The 22,012-nt window shown below is 45.5% G+C and overlaps 1 protein-coding gene across 2 annotated transcripts in view; it reads left to right on the top strand.

The window, feature by feature from the left end:
• The window catches only part of CSMD2 (CUB and Sushi multiple domains 2), a 292,865-nt gene that overhangs the window by 130,715 nt on the left and 140,138 nt on the right, over positions 1 to 22,012 (top strand). For both annotated transcript variants that reach the window (XM_065698010.1, XM_065698009.1), the window contains exons 7-8: positions 10,941 to 11,053; positions 17,251 to 17,328. In XM_065698010.1, coding sequence (XP_065554082.1) covers positions 10,941 to 11,053; positions 17,251 to 17,328 — 191 coding nt within the window. The remainder of the gene's footprint in view (positions 1 to 10,940; positions 11,054 to 17,250; positions 17,329 to 22,012) is intronic.

The following is a 22,012-nucleotide window of genomic DNA, read 5'->3' as shown; positions in this document are numbered from 1 at the left end:
TGTGGAGGGAATGCCAGTTGTGTATAAATATAAGATTGGAAACAAATTCCCAGAAAGGCAGCTAATGAGGTCTGGAAAAGAAAATTACCATGGAAATAAATGTAGGAGATGATGAAGGCGGATACTGTCACTGTATAAACACATGTGGCTGTACCAGGGAGGAAGGGAAACTGCATTCTCTTGGTGGTAGCTGAAAGTTAGCACAAGAAACTGTTGCATACCTGTCACAGTAAGTTTTAAGCAACGCAGGAGGCTGCTAAACAACCGTGTTGATTCAGTGTCAAATAGAGATGTTCAGGAGAGGAAAGGGCTGTGTGCTGCTCTGGGGGAGGCTGAGGGTGAAACCTGTACTTCCTAGCCTGGGTGTGTGATCTGCGGAGGTGGAGTGTAAATGAGGACAGGTTTTGGTCTGCTACTCGAAATCAGCCAGTGTACGTGATGGAGCAGACTCCAGCTTGGTTTTGGCCTACTCTGAAACGAGGGGTGGTAAACCCTTGGCTTTGTCTCTTGTAAGACATGCTTGCGGCATAAGCCTAGAGCCTGGTCAAAAACCTATGGAGGGAAATCCTGCCTTAGAGAGTATTATTTGATTAAGTTTATCTTGGGTCTAGGTATTGCTGCGCAAGAGATCTTGGGGTTAGACTTTGATAAGAATCCCTGGTTTAGCATTAGCTCTGGCTCTGGGTGGTGATGCTGAATGCTGGAAATGGCCAAGAGCCGTGCCCTGCTTCAGGATGCTGCTGCACTTGGTGCTTGCTGTAGAGAGGATACAAGAAGGCCCTTGCTTAAAGAATTTAGAGCGGGTTTGAGGCTGGAGTTTAGGGACAAAGTGGCTTCTGTGGATTTGGCTTAAAGCCATTATGCTGCTTTTTGTATATCTTGGACTGCATGCTAAATTAATATCTAGAGTAAATAAGCAGATGGTTCCACTAAGCTCTTTTCAACAAAGATTCTAGTCTTGCTGTCACCCTACTGCAACTGGAAGATACCAAGTAAAACAGTGTTGACCGTGATAGTTCAGAATTGTTCTGTCTGCTAAAAAGATGGGAAATGCAGTTTCCTTCTGTAAATACCCAGAAGTACGGAAGTGGTGGACCCAGTTCCATCTTTCTGTGGGCCTTCTGTAACAAAGCAGTGCCTTTTTCATGGTCTAAGCAAGAGCCAAGAACCTGCAATACAGTAAAAATGCCGAGCCACCGCATAAGCCATCTGTGGAGCTGTAACTTCAGGCTGGGAGGGATGTTGCCATCATTCCAGGCTCATGCACACTTGAAGATGATCAAGATACAATAGACATAATTAAAGCCTTCAGCCTCCTGTGTTGATGGAGGGGGGGGATGATGGGGCGGGACAGGACGTGGTGCTCCCTGCGCTCTGGTCTGCTGTCATCCATCAGTGTCCTGTTCTGGAGGAGCTGGTGGGAAGAGCAGGGAGCTGAGCTGCTGCCGAGCGCTGGCACCCAGGGGCCATTCATCACTTGATCAGTTCAGACTTTTGCCTGGAGGCAGCAGCCATTAGACCTGGTTTACCTTTCTCTGGGGCTTTACCAGCTCACCTTGTTACACAGCCCATCAGTTCCCTTCATCTCTGAAAGGGAGGCCGGAGTACCATGCCTTTAAAGCTGTATTTCAGCATTTGGGTGCCATTATTTGTTAGCAGCATTAAGTTGCAGTCTCCTGTAGAAACTCTGGTAACCTTCACATCCCACTGTGGAGCCAGAAAATAAGTCTTGGCTTCAAAGAGCTTGCAGTTTGTGGTTCCTTTCTTCCTGAGGCTGCTTTGCATTTTGTTGTGATTTCTAATTTTGTTGTGATTTTAACAAGTCTTCATGGAGCTGTCACTAATCCCAGCCTCCCTTTCCAAATCTTGTTTGCTCCCGAGTTTCTGTGAGTTTTTGCTACGCTGTGAAAGAGCCTCTGTAGAAGCTACAAAAACAAATGTGAAAAGTCGGGGCTTCAGGTTGTCTTCAGAGGTGGCACATGGGCTGGTTTGGTGGCAGCCAGTGTCACCGCCTCACTATGGTGTCTGACAGATGACTTGGCGATATGGTGCTCAACCTGGTAAGCGCCCCTTGGTACTTCGGAGGGGTGACCGTCTCCTTTCCACCTCTTTTCTAAAGATGCTTTTTCTTCAGGAATGTGTTAGATTATCAGAGCAAGCACAGATACATCCCTCCTTAATTCCTTAGTGCCCAGCTCATGGTTGATGAAAGCATACCTGCAAGTAGCCCAGTAGCTGGCAAACAGTGCCAGGCTGTGAAGGAAGAGTCCGTAGAAGAAAATAGGACAATCATAGTCTGAATGCAGTTGAGGTTCAGCCTGACTCCAGTTGTCCCTTAAGCTTAGCATCTCCCACTGTTAATGTGACATTGCAGAGTTAGGCAGCGCAGGGTGGTATCAGCTCAAATTGTCTTTCAGCTTCTTGGTTCTCAGTCTGCAAAACTTTGGGGGCTGAATGTTTTGCAAACCTGCCCTCAGGCTTTCCAGCCTCATCTGTCGATAGAAGCATAGAATAGTTAGTGTTGGAAAGGCCCTTGGGATCATCTGGTTCCAACCCCCCCATCCATGGGATAGAGTCCAAATTTAATGGAACTTAAGTGCATTATTAGACTGACAGAGCCATGAGTTGTATTTGTGCGTGCAGCAATGGAAATGGTTGTTATTTATCTAGTAATAAATACAGTCTCCTTGTTATCAACACATCTAGCTCTGTCTGCGCTGGGAAAAACAATCTCTGTAGCACTGATAGTAAAGGAGGATGGCTTTGGAGGAAATTGTAATAAAGCTGTAGCAGATTTCTTTGGGGGATTTGCAATGCAGCATTAGTAAGCTTCAATTGCATTAGCCATTCTTCTGTTGTGTTGAATTAGTGTTTGTTTGCTCCTGGATAGAATAAATATAATCGTGTTTGATACCTTTTTTTGTTTGTATGACTGCAGCCAAATGTTATTTCCATAGTAAAAGTATTATGGAAAGTGCTTGCATGTAATCAAACACATGGCTTCGGCAGTATGGTCCTTTTTCAGTCCCAAGCACCACAGCTGATGGGCTGTGCTCCTGCAGCCCTGCTTCTCTGAGCCATAAAGAGACGTGCTGGTTCTGTTAGTTAACTTCCTTCTATTCGAGCCGTTTGCAGTGAGGCACTAAAGGCTCTTTTACCTTGGGGGGGGCTTTTTCTTCCCATTTGCAGGTAGTCCACAGAATCTGCCTGTAGGCAGGACTGTCCCAGCCACTGGCACGTGTTGTGCCAGAGGAAGGTTGGGTGGAAGGTTTAGGCCAGGTTGGACACAGGGGCTTGGAGCACCCTGCTCTAATAGAAGGTGTCCCTGCCCGTGGCAGGGGTTGGAACTGGGTGAGCTTTAAGGTCTCTTCAGCCCAAACCCGTCTGTGATTCTTTGCGACGCTGTGACCTCAGAAACGTTTTGCAGTTGAAGCCGTAACGTGACTGTAGCTGCATTACAGTGAAGACTGAGCCCAGCTTCTTGTTCATGGCCATCTCCAGTGCTTTACAGTTGCCTTTATGCACCATCTGCATTTTGCTCATTGTGGCAGGTAAAGATTTGCCTTTGGGCTGGAGAGGATTTTACTCAGAAAGTGAATACCTAAATTCTTTTCATGCCTTGAAAGCAAAGGATTTGCCTGCAAGTTGAGCCCTTTGCTTTCATTTACATCTAACGTGCATGTATATCGTGTATGTGTATGTATGTATGTAATACCCTGTCTGCATACAGTCGGTTTAAGAAACTGATTCTCTGTAGTGGGTGGGTACATGCATAAAAACCTGCTAAATTCAACAGGAATTCCTCATAGACCATTTCACCTGTTGAATTGCTCTGTTGTGATAGTTCAGAAACACATGTGGACTAATGAATCACTTCTTTCATTCAAGCGACTGCAATTAATCTAACAGAGATCCAAGAGAATCCGAACTAATGAGAGCCAGAAATAACTGTGCAGAGAGCAGAGGAGTCTTGTGAGATCCCCAATTAGTTTGGCTTTGTCTCCAATGGAGCTGAGCTGCTTGAATCAGCCAAGGGTTTGGTTTACACTCCTTTAACTATGAGCAGGAAAATGTCACATGAAAAATGAAGCAGTAAGAACAATGTGAAGGTTCCTGCAGAAAACCCAGCTATCGATTCGGGTTTAGCCAGCAAATTTATCTGGGAGCAGCAGTAATTAAAGTTAATGTCAATGAGCGAAGTTTTGCTGCTGCATGGAAACACTTTCATCTTTTGATGGAATGCAGAAAAAGAAGGAAAAAGGGGTAAGCAAGCTGTAAGTGATGAATTAATCAGATTTCCCTTCCAGCACCAGCTTCTGGAGGGAGCAGAGGCAGGTACCGCTGTAACTGCGAGGCTCTGGGATTGATTTGTTGCTCTCAGAACTCAAGCTGAATTCTTTTCTTAGAAGATCAGTGTAGGTCCATTAAGAGAAAACAAGAAGGTGGCAGGGGTTCGAGGCCAGAAGTGCTGTGACCTGGTTACATCAGGAGAGGGATTTACCCTTAAGCTTCATCCAGGAACTAAGACTGAGGTGAGATCCCAGGTGGAGGAGTTCTCTCATTTTCAGTGCTACAGCCCTAAGACAGCGACGGTGGCATTTGCTGCGTGGGATGGATTTTGAGCAGACATCTCGTGTGCTGTCATTTCCAGTGTCATGAGCTGGTCTGGGATCACCAGGCTCACTGGAGTTTGTGGGGTCATGGTATGTCCGAACGTGCCAGGAAGTTTTCCACACTTCCCTTTCTAAAAGAACCTGTCCTCATAAGCAGATCTGTGTTCCATCTGGGAAAGAGGAGAGTACTGCCTCTCCTGCAGACAACTTGTTTAATCCTTTCCCTGGGGGTTAGGGTGGCCCAGGAGCCCCACTGTGGATCTTAAAAACAAGCGGATGATGGACTTTAAACCTTGCAGGTGGTCTCTGCCCCATCTGCTTGGTCTCTGACACAAGCCTGACTTGTCCAAGAAGTTCATTTTTGTTGTTTGCAGGCTGCTTTGTTACAGGGTGCTCCACAGTCGGGAGTCCCCAGGGATCTACATGTCAACAGCCTGACGCTTGCAAAGACGTGGGGTGACGTGGGAAGCTGATCTTGCTGCGTTGCCTCAGCATCTGTGCTTCTGAAACAGACTTAAGATGCAGGTGTGTTCTTTCCATCCCTGCAGCATTTAGCAAGGAACAATAACTTGATCTAATTATTCATTTTCCTTGTAAAAGTCCATTGTGATGGGATGTCTCTAGCGACCGGAAAATGAGGTCTAGAGGTGCTTAAGTATACTTTGTTTAAGAGAATAGACATGCTCAAATAAGATGTTCAGAATTAATGGTACAGCTCTCATGATAATTGGAGTAGAGGCTTGGATGAAAAGTTAAAAATACAGGTGAAGTGAATAATAACACAGAGATATGAAGAGCTGCTGCGGTGTGGCCCCAGTTGTGCTGAAGGGAAGATGAATCTCTGAATAGCTGGAAAGCTTTGGTGTAATAAAGCCTATGAGGAAGTGAAAATCTCCTCAAGGCTGAGGTGGCAGAGCAGTGCTGCAGGTGCCAGGGCTCCGGCTGGTGTCAGTTCTGTCCCCTGGACAGTGCTGGTGACACGGAGCAGCTGAACCGCAGAAGCCCAGAGCTCAGCTCCCTGCCCTGAGCTGGTGCTGGTGTGACCCTGGGTCTGGGTCCCGCTCTCTGCAGCTCAGTTTGTTCGCTGGCAAAAAATGAACCGAAATAAGAATAGTTCGGGGGTGGGGGGAAGCAGCCGCAGTGATGCCCCCTTTGTCTTTTGTCTGCTTGGGCTCACCGAGGCTGGTGTTCGACTGCATCCTGGTTCTGGAGAGCATCAGGGCACATGCGTGCCTTCAAGGTCGTGCTTTAAATCCATTATCTCAAAGTATCACACTTGACATGATGTGGTTTCAAGTGGAGCTCTTACCTCTAGTTGTGACCCTTGGCTCTCCTACAGTCGATTCCTGTCGCACCCACACCATGAGTTGCTCATTGTTCTTGGGTTCTTTAAGAAGTGCTGTGGTCAAATTCGTGCTAATCAAATTGTGTAGGCTGCTGAAACTTGGATCTTCTGTCTGCGGAGATCTCCCCTGTTCCTGCTTCCAGCTCCCTTTCTGACATTTTATTGATTTTTGTTTTTTCCTTCCCCTTTCTTGCTCTCCATTTGGATCCAAATTAAAGCAGGAATTGGGATTGTAAATAGATAATGGTGCGTGAATGCAGATTAATCAGTACCATCCGTGTACAGTAATACTAATTGTGCCAAGGGACAAATAGCTGAGAGAATGGTATAAATATTTAATGCCTGAATCGAATGTGAAATGGAAGAGGAAGAAAAGAAATAAAGAAAATAGTTTAGTTGAAAGCCGCACTTCATTGCTTTTCCTCAAAAGAGTTTCGATACCATTAACCTTTCTGTATTATGCAATTACAGAGTTGGAGGAACTGTGTTCAATGCAGAGGCTTCAGTTTCAGTTAAGTAAAAGATGCTTTAATGCTCTCGTTGAAACAATATTGGAAAGTGTTTGGGATAAAATCAGTTACTTCAGAGACGTGTTTTTCACAGGCCATGTAAACGTGGAGACAGCGTTCAGGACGAGGAGCAGGGGACAGGGTGAGGATTCAGAGCAGTGCCAGCACACAGAAGGGCTGTTCCTAATGTCTTTACAGAGAAATGTGGAAAGCTAAAATCTGTTCTCTAGCCACTGTGCATAGAATGAGCTTTAATGGCAGGAGAAGATAGTCAGGCTTAGGCACCAAGAAAAGAAGTGGTTTTAAATCCTCACTACCACTGTGTTTCTCTGAGGCTGGTAAAGCAATGACTCTTCAAGCAGTGGCAAGAGTTCCTGTCTTCTCTGAGCATTGATTTCAGTGCTCTGGTTGCTTGACACTGGTGTCAAAGGCACTTGAAACTTGATCAAGTTGACTGAATTTCTTGCAGACCCTGCACTGCTGGGCATCTGCTGATGGGTTCTTCCTCATGCAGTGTTCAGTGTGGTTTGAATGGTGACTTCTGCTTTCAAGGATCTCTCCTGGGTACAGCACAAGAGAAAGCCTCCAAACCAAGGTCCTTGTGGGGCTCGAATGAAGGCGTGGGTGAAATAATGTTCAGGGAAAGGCTGTCCTAGAAATTCCCAATCTCCAGGCCAGGGATACAGGTGAAAGCCTGGTTCTCACCTATCCTTGCTGCCTCAGCATCCTGAGCTGGAAGCTCAATTCATCTCTTTCTCCAAGTGACTCCAGGACTAAAAAGATGCTCAATGTAAAACGGGTACCAAATTCCCATCAGTGAGCGTTGATTATTGATTGTACTGAAGCAGTTCTTACATGGCTACTTAGTCATTCCACAGCCTCAGATTTCAGATAATGTGTTGCCATATTCAGGAAGCTGAATATTTAATCAAGTGATTCATATCTCCTGGTGATGGCAGCAAGGAAGGGGAGGAGGGGGGAAGTGGACACACAGAGGCTTGAGGAGTTTTTCAAATCACTAATAGACTTATTTAAGAAAGAGAAGAAGAAAAGTCTGGAATACTGACGACTGCAGTGGCAGGGCTCCAGAACAGAAGGGCTTTTATTTACATGACTCACTGGACTGTTAGAAATTCAATCATTTATTGAGCTAATGGTGGGTGCTGAAAATTCCGGGCACATAATGTAGCACAAAAGTGTGCTGGGGAATGCAGAAAGGAGTTTCGGCTTCTTTTAATGAGCTCTGTGCATTTCTAGGTCTCTGTAACGTGGCTCCTCCTTCTTCTTGAAGCCAGCAAGGCAGCGTTGGGCTTCTAAAGAAAAATACTGTGACCTTGAGAAGTTGGCAGTGCAGACACTGTGTGCTCTGTGTCATGGCACAGTCAGCATCCTCTCCAAGAGCTTGTCGCAGCCGTTGTCGTCATCTGCCTCTTTGTCTTGTGCTGCTGGGTTTGGCAGTGCTACCTGGGGCTGCCTGGTGTTATCCCCATGCCAGAGAGCCGGTAGCTCCTGCAGGAGACTTGGGGGGCTCCTCTGGGTTCGGTGGTTGCTGTTGGACTCCTGCCTGCTGAGCATCCATCCCCTTTCATTTGAGATTCATCGACAGCAGCCCAGGGCATTTGCATTCAGAGGCCACGCAGCTGCTTCAGTTCAACTGTGTTTATCTGTAATTAAGTATTGCATTATCAATTAACCATTAATACTTCCTCATCATTATTTTAAAGCTGTGGGAGCCTCATGGTGAAAAGCTGGTAGTTAACTGCAGGTGAGCGTGATGTTTTCCATTAAATGCCTAGCTCCAGCCATGTTAAGAAATAACATAGTAGAATCACAGCCTGGTTTGGGTTGGAAGGGCCCTTAAAGCTCATCCAGCCCCACGGTCAGGGACACCTTCCACTAGAGCTGGTTGCTCCAAGACCCATCCACCCTGGTGTTCACAGATTAAATATTCCTTTTCCACTGTATAGAGATTTCCCCTCTTAGGGTATATGAGAGGGTTTGGGGCTCAATGGAGAGACAGAGCCTGAAGTTACAGCTTTGCAAGCAGTAAAACTAGTCAAACAGTAGGGCCTTTATTCTCCTGAAGTAATTCTGTTATCTGGAATCAACTAAAACCCCACACTTCCACATGTTGCCTGGTGTATTTCCATGTGCTTGTTCCAGTGATTTTGTTTGGGTTCCTGACACTTGGAGAGCTGCTCTGCTGCTGGGACCTCATGATTTAGCCTGGGCATGTGGAAAAGAAAGCATCCTCCTCCTCTTTGCCATCACTGCTGGTGTGTCTTGGGCAGTCCTTCAGTGCAGAAGTCTGTGTTGGGCGCTGATGATCAGCAGGAGCTGGGATCTAAGCTAACTCCAAGTACCACAGCCTGCAACCTGGTGTTAACAATGAGCTGCTGAACTTCAGAGATAAAAGGGATAGGACTACAAAAGGGAGGAAGAGGGGAGTCTGTAAGACTAGAGCCATGGTGGCTACGGTGGGTTTGTGTGCAGAGTTTGAGCAGTGGTGTATACGGAATCGAGGACCTGGCAGTGATTTCTCGGCTGATCTGGTCCTTTCAAAAAGCTGACAGTGTCTTAAGCAATTGTCATGCAGAGCTGATGAAGATTTCCATGCAGGAAACTCAGGAACCATTTTCCTTCACCCTAAATCTTCTCTATTTCTTTACAACAGTGCAAAGTGGGTGCAGAGCACTGTGGTTATGATTGACTATTTTACTCCACTCTTGCTTTTGCCTTTAGTAATAATTTTTGCTATTGCAAAGGTAGCAAGTTGTGCAATCCATTAATTTTTCTAATTGATTTTCAACTTGTTAATTGCCTCAGCTGGTGAGATTCAGGCACTTTGTGTATGCAGCATCCTGGGAAGTTAATATTGGACTGTTCATGTACCTAAAATGAAGTGTGTGTGTAAGCAGATTACTGCAGGCTGCTCAATCCCCTTCTCAAAAGGATACGTATATTTTAAACAAGCTGTGAAATTGAGGACAGAGGAGTCAAAATCTGCCTTATTCAGGCAAGTTAATTTTATTGTTTTCTAGTTTTTATATCAGGCAATTGAATTACTGGGTCCCCACAGTTAATAAAGTGAAATTTGCCTCTGCATACCTAAAGATTATATATGAAAGGTTGACTATTGATTCAGACTGAATAACAAAATAGCCTTTGGGGGTAAGAGTATTAAGTTGTCATAACAACCAGCCATAGTAACGTTCTCAGAATTGGTTTTAGGCATCCCAGCTTTGAGCTCAGCCCAAAATATGTTTGTTTGAAGTAAGTCGTTTGGAGAAGTTTCACATGAAATTGGTTCTGCTGTCTTTGAGTTAGCCAAGGGTGGCGGGAGGCCACATGGAATCCGTTTTTACACCACCTTGTATTTCAGAAGGCTCTGCCAAATTGAGATGAAGATGATCAATAGAGGGACGAGCAGGAAGTCTTCAACAATTGACTGGTGGGAAGAATGCTCCCAGCCAGGTTTCATCTTGTGGCTGAATTCTGCAGAATCATAGCACAAGGTTTAAAGCTGTACTGTAGGTGGCAGAGATGCATTAGTTATGCCATGTAACCATCCCACTGTCATTAACAAGCAGAGCAGGATGACGTTGTGGTTCATCTACATTAATCAGTGCTGCTGAGCACCATCCTGCCTCCCTGCTGATTGCCTTAGCAAAAGGCAAGTTCACCTTTGGAGGTGGTAGCTGAGCAAAGGACTTGTGAAATATTTCCTCGGCTGTCCATTCTGCTGTTGAAAACGTGTGGTAGTAAAATCTGAGGTATCCTTTTGAATGGGGATAGATTTCCAGGATCCTTTTGCCTTCATCTAGAGAAGCACAGGTATTGGGAAGCCAATAATTTTAAATTAAGTGACAGTCCATCATTAAAACCTGAGCTGGACTTTCATTAACAGTAATAGGATTCCATAATAGCTTTTGTCATGGCCGTGTTGCTCCCCTCTCTGTGGTTAATGTGACCATTTCAGACCTCAATTCAGAAGTGCTGTGCCTTAGGTAAACATTGTTCGGGACTAAGACTTGGCATGTGGCAGCTCAGCCAAGACTTACGAGCTGGAGTTTAATAAAGCAAACAGCATAATACATTCTTCTAAAAGAAAGGTATAAAGAGGTAGAAAGGAAACAGTTGCTGAAGGACTGCTGATGGGCTGTGGGGCTTTACATCTCATGTTTGATTGCTGTAGCCTCCGCATTGGGCTAGATCGTACAGCATTGCTTCTTGCTCCTTTGCCTTAGTAGGGAGGAATGGAAACCCCAGTAACTACAAGTGTGTAACTGGCAGATAGGAAGACAAGCAAAGGAATGGGAAGGAAACAGCCGTGGGGTGTATGGCGTGTGTTCTTTGAGCACATGGTTCTCGTTCAGCATTTCCTGCATTCATTAGCAGGAGGTAACCTGGAAGGAGAGGTATTTGGGATGTAATTCTCAATCATAATGTTTGCCTGTTGGTGCTCTCTTGCAGGTTTACTGGGATGAATTTGCCTCCCCCTGTTATCAGCAGTAAAAACTGGCTGCGGCTTCACTTCACATCCGATGGCAACCACAGGCAGAAGGGGTTCAGCGCCCAGTATCAAGGTAAACGCTCACTGCCCTCTCACTGTTCACAGGATATGTTTAGCCAAACTTTTTCTCCCTAGGAATCTCCAGCTAACTTCCTGCGTGCTCCTTTACACTGGTTTCATTTTCCAAGTGGGTTTCCAGGCTTTGCTGTGAGGAGAGCTGCCGCTGGCAGTACAAACACTTGAGAGCTTCAGGAATGTTCATTTTCACTGGGTACTTTGTTGGTAGAGATGTTCCTTTATGTACGGGTTTGTGGAAGGCTCTGTGTGGGACGTGATGAGGTGTGGGACAGATGAGGTACTGTTTAGAGTCCCATAGAGACTGTGTCTGCATTCACATGCTGCTCAGGTGAGGGGGAACTGAGCCTGTGAATGAGTTGTAAACTGTTCTGTCTTTACTGGTCATCCCCAAAGGATGGATTTCAGGATTAGGAACTTAAGATGCTGTTGAGGGAGAAAGATGCTTTGGCACGCGTCAAGCAGAGAAAAGATCCTGTTGTGTTCTGAGGTTTGTAGCCAACCATGGCCAAGTGCACATTGGTGCAGCCTGTCTGGGACCAAATGGTCACCGAAGCAGGGGGTTAGTGGATTCCTTCAACAGCTGACACCATCCTTTCTGAGGACTCGGAAGGACTTTGTGGGTGCAGCGTTGCTTCGAGCAGGATCAGGGAGAGGGAAAATGAAGCAGGGAAGGAGCAGGAATGACATCCAGTTCCTTATCCACCCTCCAGGGCCTTGTGTCAGTGCCGTTCAGCTTTCCTGAAAAGGAAGAAATGAGTTTGATGAGAAGTGCCATAGCTATAGACCAGGATGTTAAAGGAATAAAGTGGAAAAGAGAGGAGTTTCCTTTGCTAAATCTTCAAACCTGCCCTGTGTGTTCGTTCCCTGCTTGTTTAGACTTAGCAGTGTTGTCATGGCCCCAACGTGGGCTTTACTCTATGAATCACTATTGCTATGTAACTTCCCTTGCTTCCCTTTAACATACAAACCACTTGACATTCTAAGGAAAACCCCGTTGGTTTTGCTGTGTAACAAATGACTCTGTGCAGCCGATGGCTTTTGATGTGACATTTTCCTTCGCTGTCATGATTGCTGCTTTCTATTAAAACACCTCTCTGAATCATCCTTTTTTCTGAAATAGAACAGTAAAGATTACTGTTATAATTTCCTCTGATTAGGTAAATGTCAGAGGGTTCTAATCTAGCACACTCCCTGGAAACTGTTTTGTTGGTAATGAGCTGTGCTGCTGTGTTTTGAGCGTTGAAAAGGTGTGCTTGAAAACGTGCTCTTGAGATGGCACTGAATAACCTCTGCCTCGCTGGCGAAGGGACTCTGACGCTGAGATCTTCACACGTGTGCCGGTTTCTGTGGAGTTTGTCAGGTTCTTTACGTTAGGGAAGATTTCAATACTTAGAACAAGAAGCAAACCGGGTATAGAGGCAGGATATTTGCAGTCAGGGATGCTGTGCCTGTAGGCCATTAGAGATGCCAATGCCACTTCAAAACGTGACGTCCTTTTCATAGGAGCGTGACCTTGCTTGAACGTAAGTATTTTAATGGAGATAAATACATCCAAAATAGGATGTGTAATACCACAGGAAATAGAGCAGCTAAAATGTGTTTCAGCAGTAGAGCTGAAGCAAACCCCAGCATAGTCTAAGAGAAGGAAGAGAGGCTTAGGAGGAATCTGTCTATTTTCCGAAGACTTGTATGTACATAATTTGTCCTCCGCGACAGTATCTGGCTTTGCTGATAATCTATAAGAAAATAGTTTCCTTTCCAGCTTGTTTAATGTTGAATCTTAGCTTTAGCAGAACGTAAGTTCTATTTCAGCTCTTCCTAATCCTTCCCCTAATTTGGAAATCTCTTTGTGAATATAAAAGCAAGGTTAGATATAATCAGCCTGTATACAGGTTTTCTTTGCTCAATACAGTCAATTTGTTCCCTTCCAGGGAGAGTTAAAATAATCTTGCATTCCTGCAGATGCTTTTTTCCCCATGCCCTGTAAAAGCAAATAAAATGGACTGTGGAGAAATCAGTGCATCGATCTCTTTTCCTTCCTCCCACTCCTTCTGCCTTCTTTCCCCCAAAGGTGGTGAGCAAACCTGCATGTGGTAAGAAAGCAAGGTCGAAGTGCCTCACTGGGACCAGGTGACAGCACAGCCGGGTGTCCCCTGTCATCCGCCCGTCACGTAGTGATGAGGGGCTGTAAATGAGGCAATGGAAATGCTGCTGAATTTAAAGCGATGCTAAACAGACCTAAATAATGCTCTGGCTGCTGTAGTCCATCTCTCCACATATTTTATGACACAAGTTGGATCCCAAATTGCTTTTTAGCTGATTTACCAACACATAATTACATCTGTTATTGATCTCCCCACCCCATTCCCTTCCCCTTCTGTCTTCCACACTCTGGTGGGAAGATGAATGTGGGTGAGTGTCACCCATAGCACAGTGCAGAATACCCACCGGCCTGTCGCCCTGAGGAGCGCTCTGGTGAACTATCCGTGGCACATACCCCACCACCTAAATGGCTTTTAAGGATATGTATGTGTCTGTAAATATATATGCTTCATTTTTAACAGATATGTCAATATTCATCTTGAATCACAGCTTAGGCTGCGTAGGGGTTATGGCTTATGCTGTGCAACCTGTTGGGTCTCTTGGGCAATCCTGAGAGAGGCAGAGATGGGAAAATTCTGGTGCTTGTTGTAGGCTCTCATTCCTAAACAGCCATTGCTTAGGGCAGCTGGTGAAAGGTATAAATGAGGGGTTTCAAAGTGGATGCGTTCAAGGGTGTTCTTGAGTAAGAATCCCTGTAAGCAACCTGCCATAATGTCCTACATGATATAAGGGCCTGTAGGGCCAGGCCAAGGGGGATGGCTTGAACCTGCCCGAGGGGAGACTGAGCTGAGCTCTTAGGCAGAAGCTCTTCCCTGTGAGGGTGCTGAGGCGCTGGCACAGGGTGCCCAGAGAAGCTGTGGCTGCCCCATCCCTGGCAGTGCTCAAGGCCAGGTTGGACACAGGGGCTTGGAGCAAGCTGCTCCAGTGGAAGGGGTCCCTGCCCGTGGCAGGGGTTGGAGCTGGAGGAGCTTTGAGGTCCCTTCCAACACAAACCACTCTCCGATCCTAAGATACTAAATCACCCCCAGGACAAGGAAAAGAGATTCAGGCAAATCTGTATTTAACAGCAGTCCCCAGCAAGGGGAACAGAGGTTCCTGGAATGGATTTTTGCTGAAATGCTGTTTTCCAAATTAAAAATAAATAAATGCCTCCTTAAATCCTCATTTTGAGCAACATGAAGTGGTTTAAAAGAAACACCGCAGACTGCCTGCTCGCTGGAAAAGCTTTGTAATGTCATCTTTCAAATGTGACAGGACGCTGAGTATTCCATTAGATCTATCAGATACGTGTGAGCAGCAAAAACCCTCCAGAAAACAGAGGAATTTCTGTTCATCCAATTATCCTGACACAGTCCTTTGTAGTCGTGTTCCACATTCTGATTTATAAACAAAATAGATTTTCATAAAGCAGAAATTTGAGGACATAGAAGAGGAGAATTGTTCTTATTTATTATTTTAAAAAGCAGGTGATGTTGTATTCTGACTTGTTCTAATCCAAATTGAGTCATTTGTAAAGCTTGACTTTTCATCATTACGTCTCCATGTTGAAAACAAAATGAGGGATTAAGAGGAGAGTCTATAGTGATCTCTCTTTATCAATTATTGTTCAAAGAGACACGATGCAATTAGGGGAGTATATACTTCATGGGTAATGCAGTTTAGTCTCTGTATTTTAGGATTGATCCTTAGTAATGAATGTCTGGTTTCTGCTGCTTGTTTTCATTACTGTTGGGTGTTTTGGAGCTGGGCTTTCCATTAGTCATGAACTCAGAGTGGGGCTCTGTCTGCTAGCAGGGTTCCGGAAGGCAGGAAGGAATATGGACTTTGTTATGAGTGTGTCCTTACGAGAGTGTGCAGTCCAAATGTATTGAAGCTGTGAACTCTGTGCCCATTGCCTTCTGCTGGACTGTTTGATGATGAGCAGCCCTCTGAAATCGCTGCAGGTTGCTTTAGATCCTGCTGAACAGCCCGTTCCCTGAGGACAGGAGCTGACCCTCCCAGGGATGCATTGCCCCATCCATGGGGTCAGCATGGATACCTGGTGCAGGGCGTAGACACGTGATAGGAAAGCTTTCCTTGTCCTTTAGTGCTAAGGGTTACTTAATCATGCAGAAATCAGCAGCCCTGCACTTCTCTGTGTGTGGCTTGGGGAAACAATCACTGCTAATTGGGTAATGGAATTTGGGATGGGAAGTTGCGGAGAATATAAAAAATGGAGATTATTTTTGTAAAGCTGCTCTCTCACCGATTGTGCCCCAAAGGACCTCACAGCGCAGGGAATTAGATGCTGCAGTCACGAGCCATTGTGCATCCTGCAACAGCTCAACTTTAGCCTTAGGTACTTGGGCTGGTCTGTATTTTATTGACTGTGAGGGAGTACTGTCTGTGCCCGTGAGGTTATCCTTGTGCTTGTTTGGAAAGTGCCAGAGAATCTTTAAGTGCAGCGTTATGGAGGATGAGCAGAGCAGGACCTCTTCAGCTCTTTATCCTGAGGGTGGGTCGAGTGCTGTGGAGTGTCTGTAGGAAGCACCCCGTAAACTCTTCTCAATCCCAATCTAGTATTTTGTTGAGTGAGGAGAAGCTCCCCAGGACCCAGCAGTGAGCACTTGCAGCCCAGAACACCCCATGCCCTGGGCTGCATCCCCAGAGCGTGAGCAGCAGGTCAAGGGGAGACCCCCTGCCCCGCAGTCCTGATCCAGCTCTCAGTTTGGAGCTGTAACTGCTTTATTTAAAGAGAAAGCAGGAAGCTGTAACCAAACGATGAACAAAAAGCTCCAAGCTAGCATCTAGCTCCAAAAAGCACTACTTTAGGTAAGCTTCAAGGAATGATGCTTGACATCTCCCTGTCTGAAGTTCCTGCAAACAGATGTTATAAACAGATCTTTTTTTCCTTAAAGGCAAGAAAAGCATGATTAAAACCCCCTTGTTAGTTATATCAGTAATTTTTCTTGACAACTTTGTCTTAGAAATGTGCTAATTTAGGGATGAAAGTATGACAAGATAAAGAACAAGAAAAGAACAGTTGAAGTGGAAGACAGGCTGGTTTTCTCCATAGATAAGGACTGGCTCATCAGAAAAAGGATCCTATAAAGCGGTTTGGACATCATGCTTTCTGCTGGGAAGTTGTTTTTTAACCACATTAACCTCAAATGTGCCAGTACAAATCCTGTGTGTTAGTAAAAAATACCCGTGTGCGTGCTGCAGGAAGCCACTGTCTGTTTTTGCCGGTATCCAGATGGTTTTGACAGTGTGGGGTTTGTGCAAACCCCTTGTGTTGAGAGAGCCTCAGTAACAGCCAAGTCCAGATAATAAAAACAAATAGCTGCTTGGTTACATGGGGAATTTTCATGTTGGGAAGAAGGACAGGGCCCCCCTGGTGAAGGATGGATGGAAATCTCGTTGCTACGCTCGTGTTTTCTCACCTTCTGGATGATGTTTAAAGGGGATGGTCACAACAGGACCTCTGGTAGAGCCACGATGCAGATTTTATCATTGATGCGCCTGTGGCTACTAATAGCGGCTCTGTAAATTTATCCTTTGCCAATAATATGGTTTTAATATGGCTCTTCTTTTTCCTGCTGTCTTACTGCCTTTCCGAGTGTGCTGTTTATGCAGATCATGTTTGCAGTCTCTGGGCTACGGGTGTTCATTTGAGCCCTGTGTTCCCACAGAAGCAGAGAATGGCTTTACAGCCCCGTGTGTTCGTGGAATAACTGCATCAGTAGAACTGGGTGAAACTAACCCAGCGTTTTACTCCCAGGATCCCTGAAGTTTCTTGGAAGTTCCCTTTTGTGTTTGCTGGGTTTAGTGTGTTCAGCAAAATGGCATTGCGGCTTGGGGATGAGGGGCGTTGTGTCCTGTTTGTGTTACTCAGATTAGGTCAGCTTGGCTCAGATCCCCAAAGACGCTAGCCCAGACCTAACATGGTGAATGCAAAGGAAACCCCAGTGGTTCTGAGGGGTTGGGATCAGTGGAGCTGTGAGGGATGGATGCAGGATATCCTGCAGCATATATAGCTGTTGCTTCTTTTTAAGTCATTCCTAAAGCTCAGCTAATTCTTTTCCTTATCTTTATTTTTCATCTCTGTAGTCAAAAAGCAAATGGAACTGAAGTCCAGAGGGGTGAAGCTGATGCCCAGCAAGGACAACAACCAGAAGACATCAGTGTGTAAGTTTTTTGGCTCCTCCTTACGCAGTCTCTTGGGTACTGATCTCCTTGAACATTTCATTTACTTTCCAGTAATCTCTAAAACTTTGTCACTCTTACAAGTTTTAATGCTTTTCCCTCTCTTCCCTCTGCATTCCTGCATCACTTCCTTCCAGTGCTCTATTCACAAGCATATACTAACTCCTTGAAGTGGGAATGGAGGGGACTGGTGTGTGTGCATTTAATATATACTGTATGCTTCCTGCTCAAGGACAGGCTGGGGTCCGTGACTTCTGTTGTCTTTTAGTGTGGAAAGTGTCAAACTAAACAGTACTGCAAAGTGAATTATCGCTACTGTTGTAAAATGAGAAGCAGGGATAAGGAGCCACACCAAAAAAGGCCTGTTGGAAAATCTAGAGGCAGTGGCAGTCTCTCACTTTTTCTCTTTGCACTTTATGTCCCTGCACAAAAATCAAACCGCTGCTGTGCAAGAGCTCATGATACCAGTTGTTAAGGTCTCTCTGTCACTTACTTCCAGTGTATTTAGTGGTTGGTGTGTTGGAGGCGTGCAGAGAATGCCACTTGGTCACTGCTGCATGTTCCTCCTGCAGGAAGTGAATGCATTAGGTCCATTCATCTTTACTTCAGGTTCTTTTCAGGTCAGAAGCAAGACTCGGAGTTTTGTCGTGTGTGTGACTGTGGACAGGCCCCTGGGCTGTTAAGAGGACTAAGATTGAACAGGAGGGGTCTGAATTAACTCAAGTTTTTGTTTTATACGAATTCAGAGAGGAGCAGAATGATTTTGAATCAGTTTTTAGAGGCGAGGGTCTGACGGCTCGTTGTGTGCGCAGTTCATTACACCCACCAAGAGGTACTCTTTGGACATCTCATTCGCTTGAATTTTGGATGCAAAAGCCAGTTAAGTGCCGTGGCTGAACTGGCTGGCGGAAATCAAAGCAGCTCACTTGCAGGACCACGTGAGCGTGCTCGTGGGCTCTGGGTTTTCAGGAGCAAGCCCAATGAGGAGGCTGAAGAGCAGGATGTAAATTGCCCAAAATCCCCAGTGCAGAACACAGGCGAGACGCGTTCAGAGGAAATGAATTCCAGTTTTAAGGAAAAGCCCCAGTTTGCAAGATGCTCTGGTTGGTGATGTGTTCTTGCTAAGGAGCAGCTCATTGTGATAAACACTGCAGTTCACTGAGAATGAGATTCTCTTGGAAAATAGGACTAGCTCTGATTGTGTGGGCACGGGAGACAAAGGATGCGTTTGGAATGGGATATGCACTGTCTGGGATATTGGATAATGTGGGGAATGGAGCCTTCACCGAGTGAGAAATGCTAGCCTGGTGTGGAGTCACTGGTTTACTGTACACGAGTATTTTGGTATTCAGAACAGAGGATTCCTGGTTTCCCTTCTTGGGAATGCTCAGCTGGGTCCCTGTCATGGTTTTACTGTTGCTAATGAACATTCTTAATGACTGTCCCTGCAAGGGGCTCTAGGGAAAGGTGCTGAAGGCCAAGAGACAGACTGAGATTCCCTTTTTGGTGTATCCTGCTCTGTCCCAGTCGTGCTCTGTTTCTGAGGATAAAACTGTAGGAAGTCTGTGTTGTCTCTGCCCAGTTTATCCTCGCCCAATGGAGAGCAGGCTCCAGTCTTCAAAGCTGTCAATTCAGCAGCTTGGGTAGTGCTAATCTTGTCATAGTTGATAAGGCAAAACAGAGCATAGGAAGGCAGCTTAGTCTGAAAGCTGTTAAGCTGTAATAATAGAGATGGTGATAGTGCTGTGGCCCAAATTCCTGGTGCTTGCCACAGCCCCTTGCCTTCAGCTCTTCCATGTGCACTGCTCTCAGCAAGGGCTGGGTTGTAAACCCGGATTAACCTCTATCTTGCACAGCCTTCTGCTGTCACACTTCTGCCACAGTTGATTTCCAGCTTCAGAAATGCTGATTCCAGAGAAGGTGGCTCCAGGAAATGGTTCGTTTGCAGAAAATGGAGCCCAAAATGTTCTCTCTTCTTTCCCCTTGCTCTTTAGATTTGCATGGTGAGCCAGGCCCCTTCTTCTCTTCAACTTTCACGAGTTTAGGAGTCTGCGTATGCACCAGAGATAGTTACACAGGTGGGACAGGCTGATGAAACACCCGTGAAGGTCGCTGGTGTTGCTCTGTTTCATCTGGCTTAAATACCAGAAAAGCAGGAATTTCTGTGTCTCTCGGTAATGGCCACAGCTGAGCCATGCTCTGTTTTCAAGGACGTTCTTACCAGTGACGTTTTCCAGTGCTCTTCTCCCTTGAAGAATCTGTGGCCACAGTAAGGCAGCTCATTCCCCTTCAGGTCTTTCAAAGGACTTCTGTTTGCCTGGATGGACCTGGCCAGATTAAAGCCCGTGTGTTTTATGTGTCTGAATGGAGGCAACACATAGCCACGTATCAGCTGTTGTGCTATTTCAGAAAATACATAAAAATACAGACTTTGGGGGGTACTGATTGTGCTGGGTTGCAAACATGTTTATTTGAAACTGAAATCAAGTGCCTTTCTCTGTTCACCGTCCCTAACATGAGTCGGACATCTTGCTTTAGTCATTTTTAGGGGAAAAATAATACAGCTCTGGAGAACAACATAGGAGAAATAGTTTTAATTTTAGATTGCATTTAGCAGGTCACTTCTTTCTTGTGTAAATGTGCGTATTCCAGGTCACACAGTGGAAAAAACACGGTGCTTTGCTTTTACCAAACAGCATCACTGTTGCTTTTCTGAGCTTTGAAGGAGGCATACCCGAAGATGCGCTGCTGGGTGTTACTGGAAGGGATTGTACGAAGCAGGATAAGATTTATCAACATCTATTTTAAATGTACCAATGCAAAGTCAGTTTGGAGGTGTTGACTGCTTGTAGTTATCAGCAAAGTGTATGGTAGGTTCTGGGTACTCAGCACTGCAGCAGTGAGTACTGGGCCATGGAAGAGCCAGCCTGGGGTTCTGAGCACGGCTTTGAGAGGAGCAGTGTGTGGTCTGAGTGGGCAGTGCTGCACACACAGTCTTTGCAAATGGTCTGTGAAATCTGAAGGGCTGTGAATGTTTTTGAAGGTGCCTTCTTCTGTGCGGAGATTGCAGCAAGATGGGAAATATGGGCTCGGAATTCCCCAGGTAGAAACATTCCAGCTGCATTTCCAGCAGGGCATAGCCTTCTCTAGCGTTAGGGCCTCACAGCCCAAGTCTGTCCCCTTTTCACTCTTGCTTATCACCAGACACATGAGTATTTAACGTCTGGATCAGTATCACCAAGGCCTGGAAGTGTTTGAGTCTTGGTCAGTGGGTGCAGAACAACCTTCCTGGATCGGAAGGGCAGCAAGCCCGTCCTAGGGGTGAGCACAGTCAGTAGGTCACCTCTGCTGCTTTTAGGGCTGGGTTTTGTAACCCATTAACTTGACCTGATGTTTGCATGGAATAACCACCATCCTCAGCGTGATCACAACAATGACCAGTTAAACCAGCTAACTACTGCCACAGTCCTTCCCTCCCCCTCCCCATGCCAGCAGAAAAGCTCACTGCCTTTCGCTGTATTTCTCATGCTGAGAAATGTGGAGTCTTTGTAAAACCTTTTTCAGATGCTGCTTTGTTTTGTAGTTGATATTTTACAGTCCTAAATTCAATAAAAAATCGTCCCTTGGGACTCTGTAAGTGAACTTTCTTTATTAACATGGGGAGATGCAGACAGCTAAAGAAGGTTCTCAGTTCTTCTAACAGATGGAGTAAATCACTGTGCCAAACACTGCAATCATAACTGGCTGTTAGGGAATGCATGATGAGAAAGAGGTTGTTGAAAAACTCAGGAGGAGAATGAAGGGGTGGAAAAGTAGTTCTATGGCTTGGGGGAGAGAATCCTTGAGCCTATAATGGAGAAATTGAGCAGTTCATCATAGTTCTTAAGAGCTATTGTTTTTCCTAGTAACCTTGAAGAATTCATTTTGGAGTGCTCCAGCCCAGGCATAGATCAGTCAAACGTTCAGGAAGATGAACACAGTCCTGACAGCAAGTTCTCAGCATAACAAATACCTTTTATAACCTTTGGTTTAGTTATATTTGTGTGTGTGTGTTTAAAACAAAAGATAGAAGAACAAGTAAGTGACCATCTGATCCATCTCCTCTTTTTCTTTTGCTCTCCTGTGCAAATAAAATGTCCCAACTATCCAAACTAGATAATGGAGATATCTTTCCTTTCCCCCTTGCTCTGTTTTATCTTAGCTGTTCACTGGTTTATCTACATGTGTTATATCGATATTAATATAATGCTAGCTAATGAGAGGAGAACTGGTTTTAGTCTTTGGAGATGCAGTTGGCAACTGACAGCCTGCCTGTGGGGTTGGGTGGTCATCTGTAGCCTTGCTTTCTCCCAAAGCTTGAACCAGAGGTCTGGGGATTCACTGTCATCTAGTATGGGACATAAATGGATGTGGTATCCGTGCAGAGTAACTAACATGGGCATGACAGATGCTGTCTGCACAGTCTTTTGGCCATGGGAGAAAGATTCTGATGTGGAAAGGGAATGGGGTAATCTGCTCTGTGAGGAGAAGCATCCAAGTGTTTGAATGCAGATGTATCTATAGGAGCTGTATCCGTGCACATGTACCTTACAGACGTATCTCATTCAATGTGGCTTTACTCTGGAGAAGGTATAGAAGATGAGAAATCTAGTACTTTCCCTTCAAT

Source organism: Lathamus discolor, chromosome 18 (genome assembly GCF_037157495.1).
Source record: "Lathamus discolor isolate bLatDis1 chromosome 18, bLatDis1.hap1, whole genome shotgun sequence".
NCBI lineage: Eukaryota > Metazoa > Chordata > Aves > Psittaciformes > Psittacidae > Lathamus > Lathamus discolor.
Note: the sequence above shows the minus strand (reverse complement) of the source record. Positions and strands in the feature narration are given on the sequence as shown.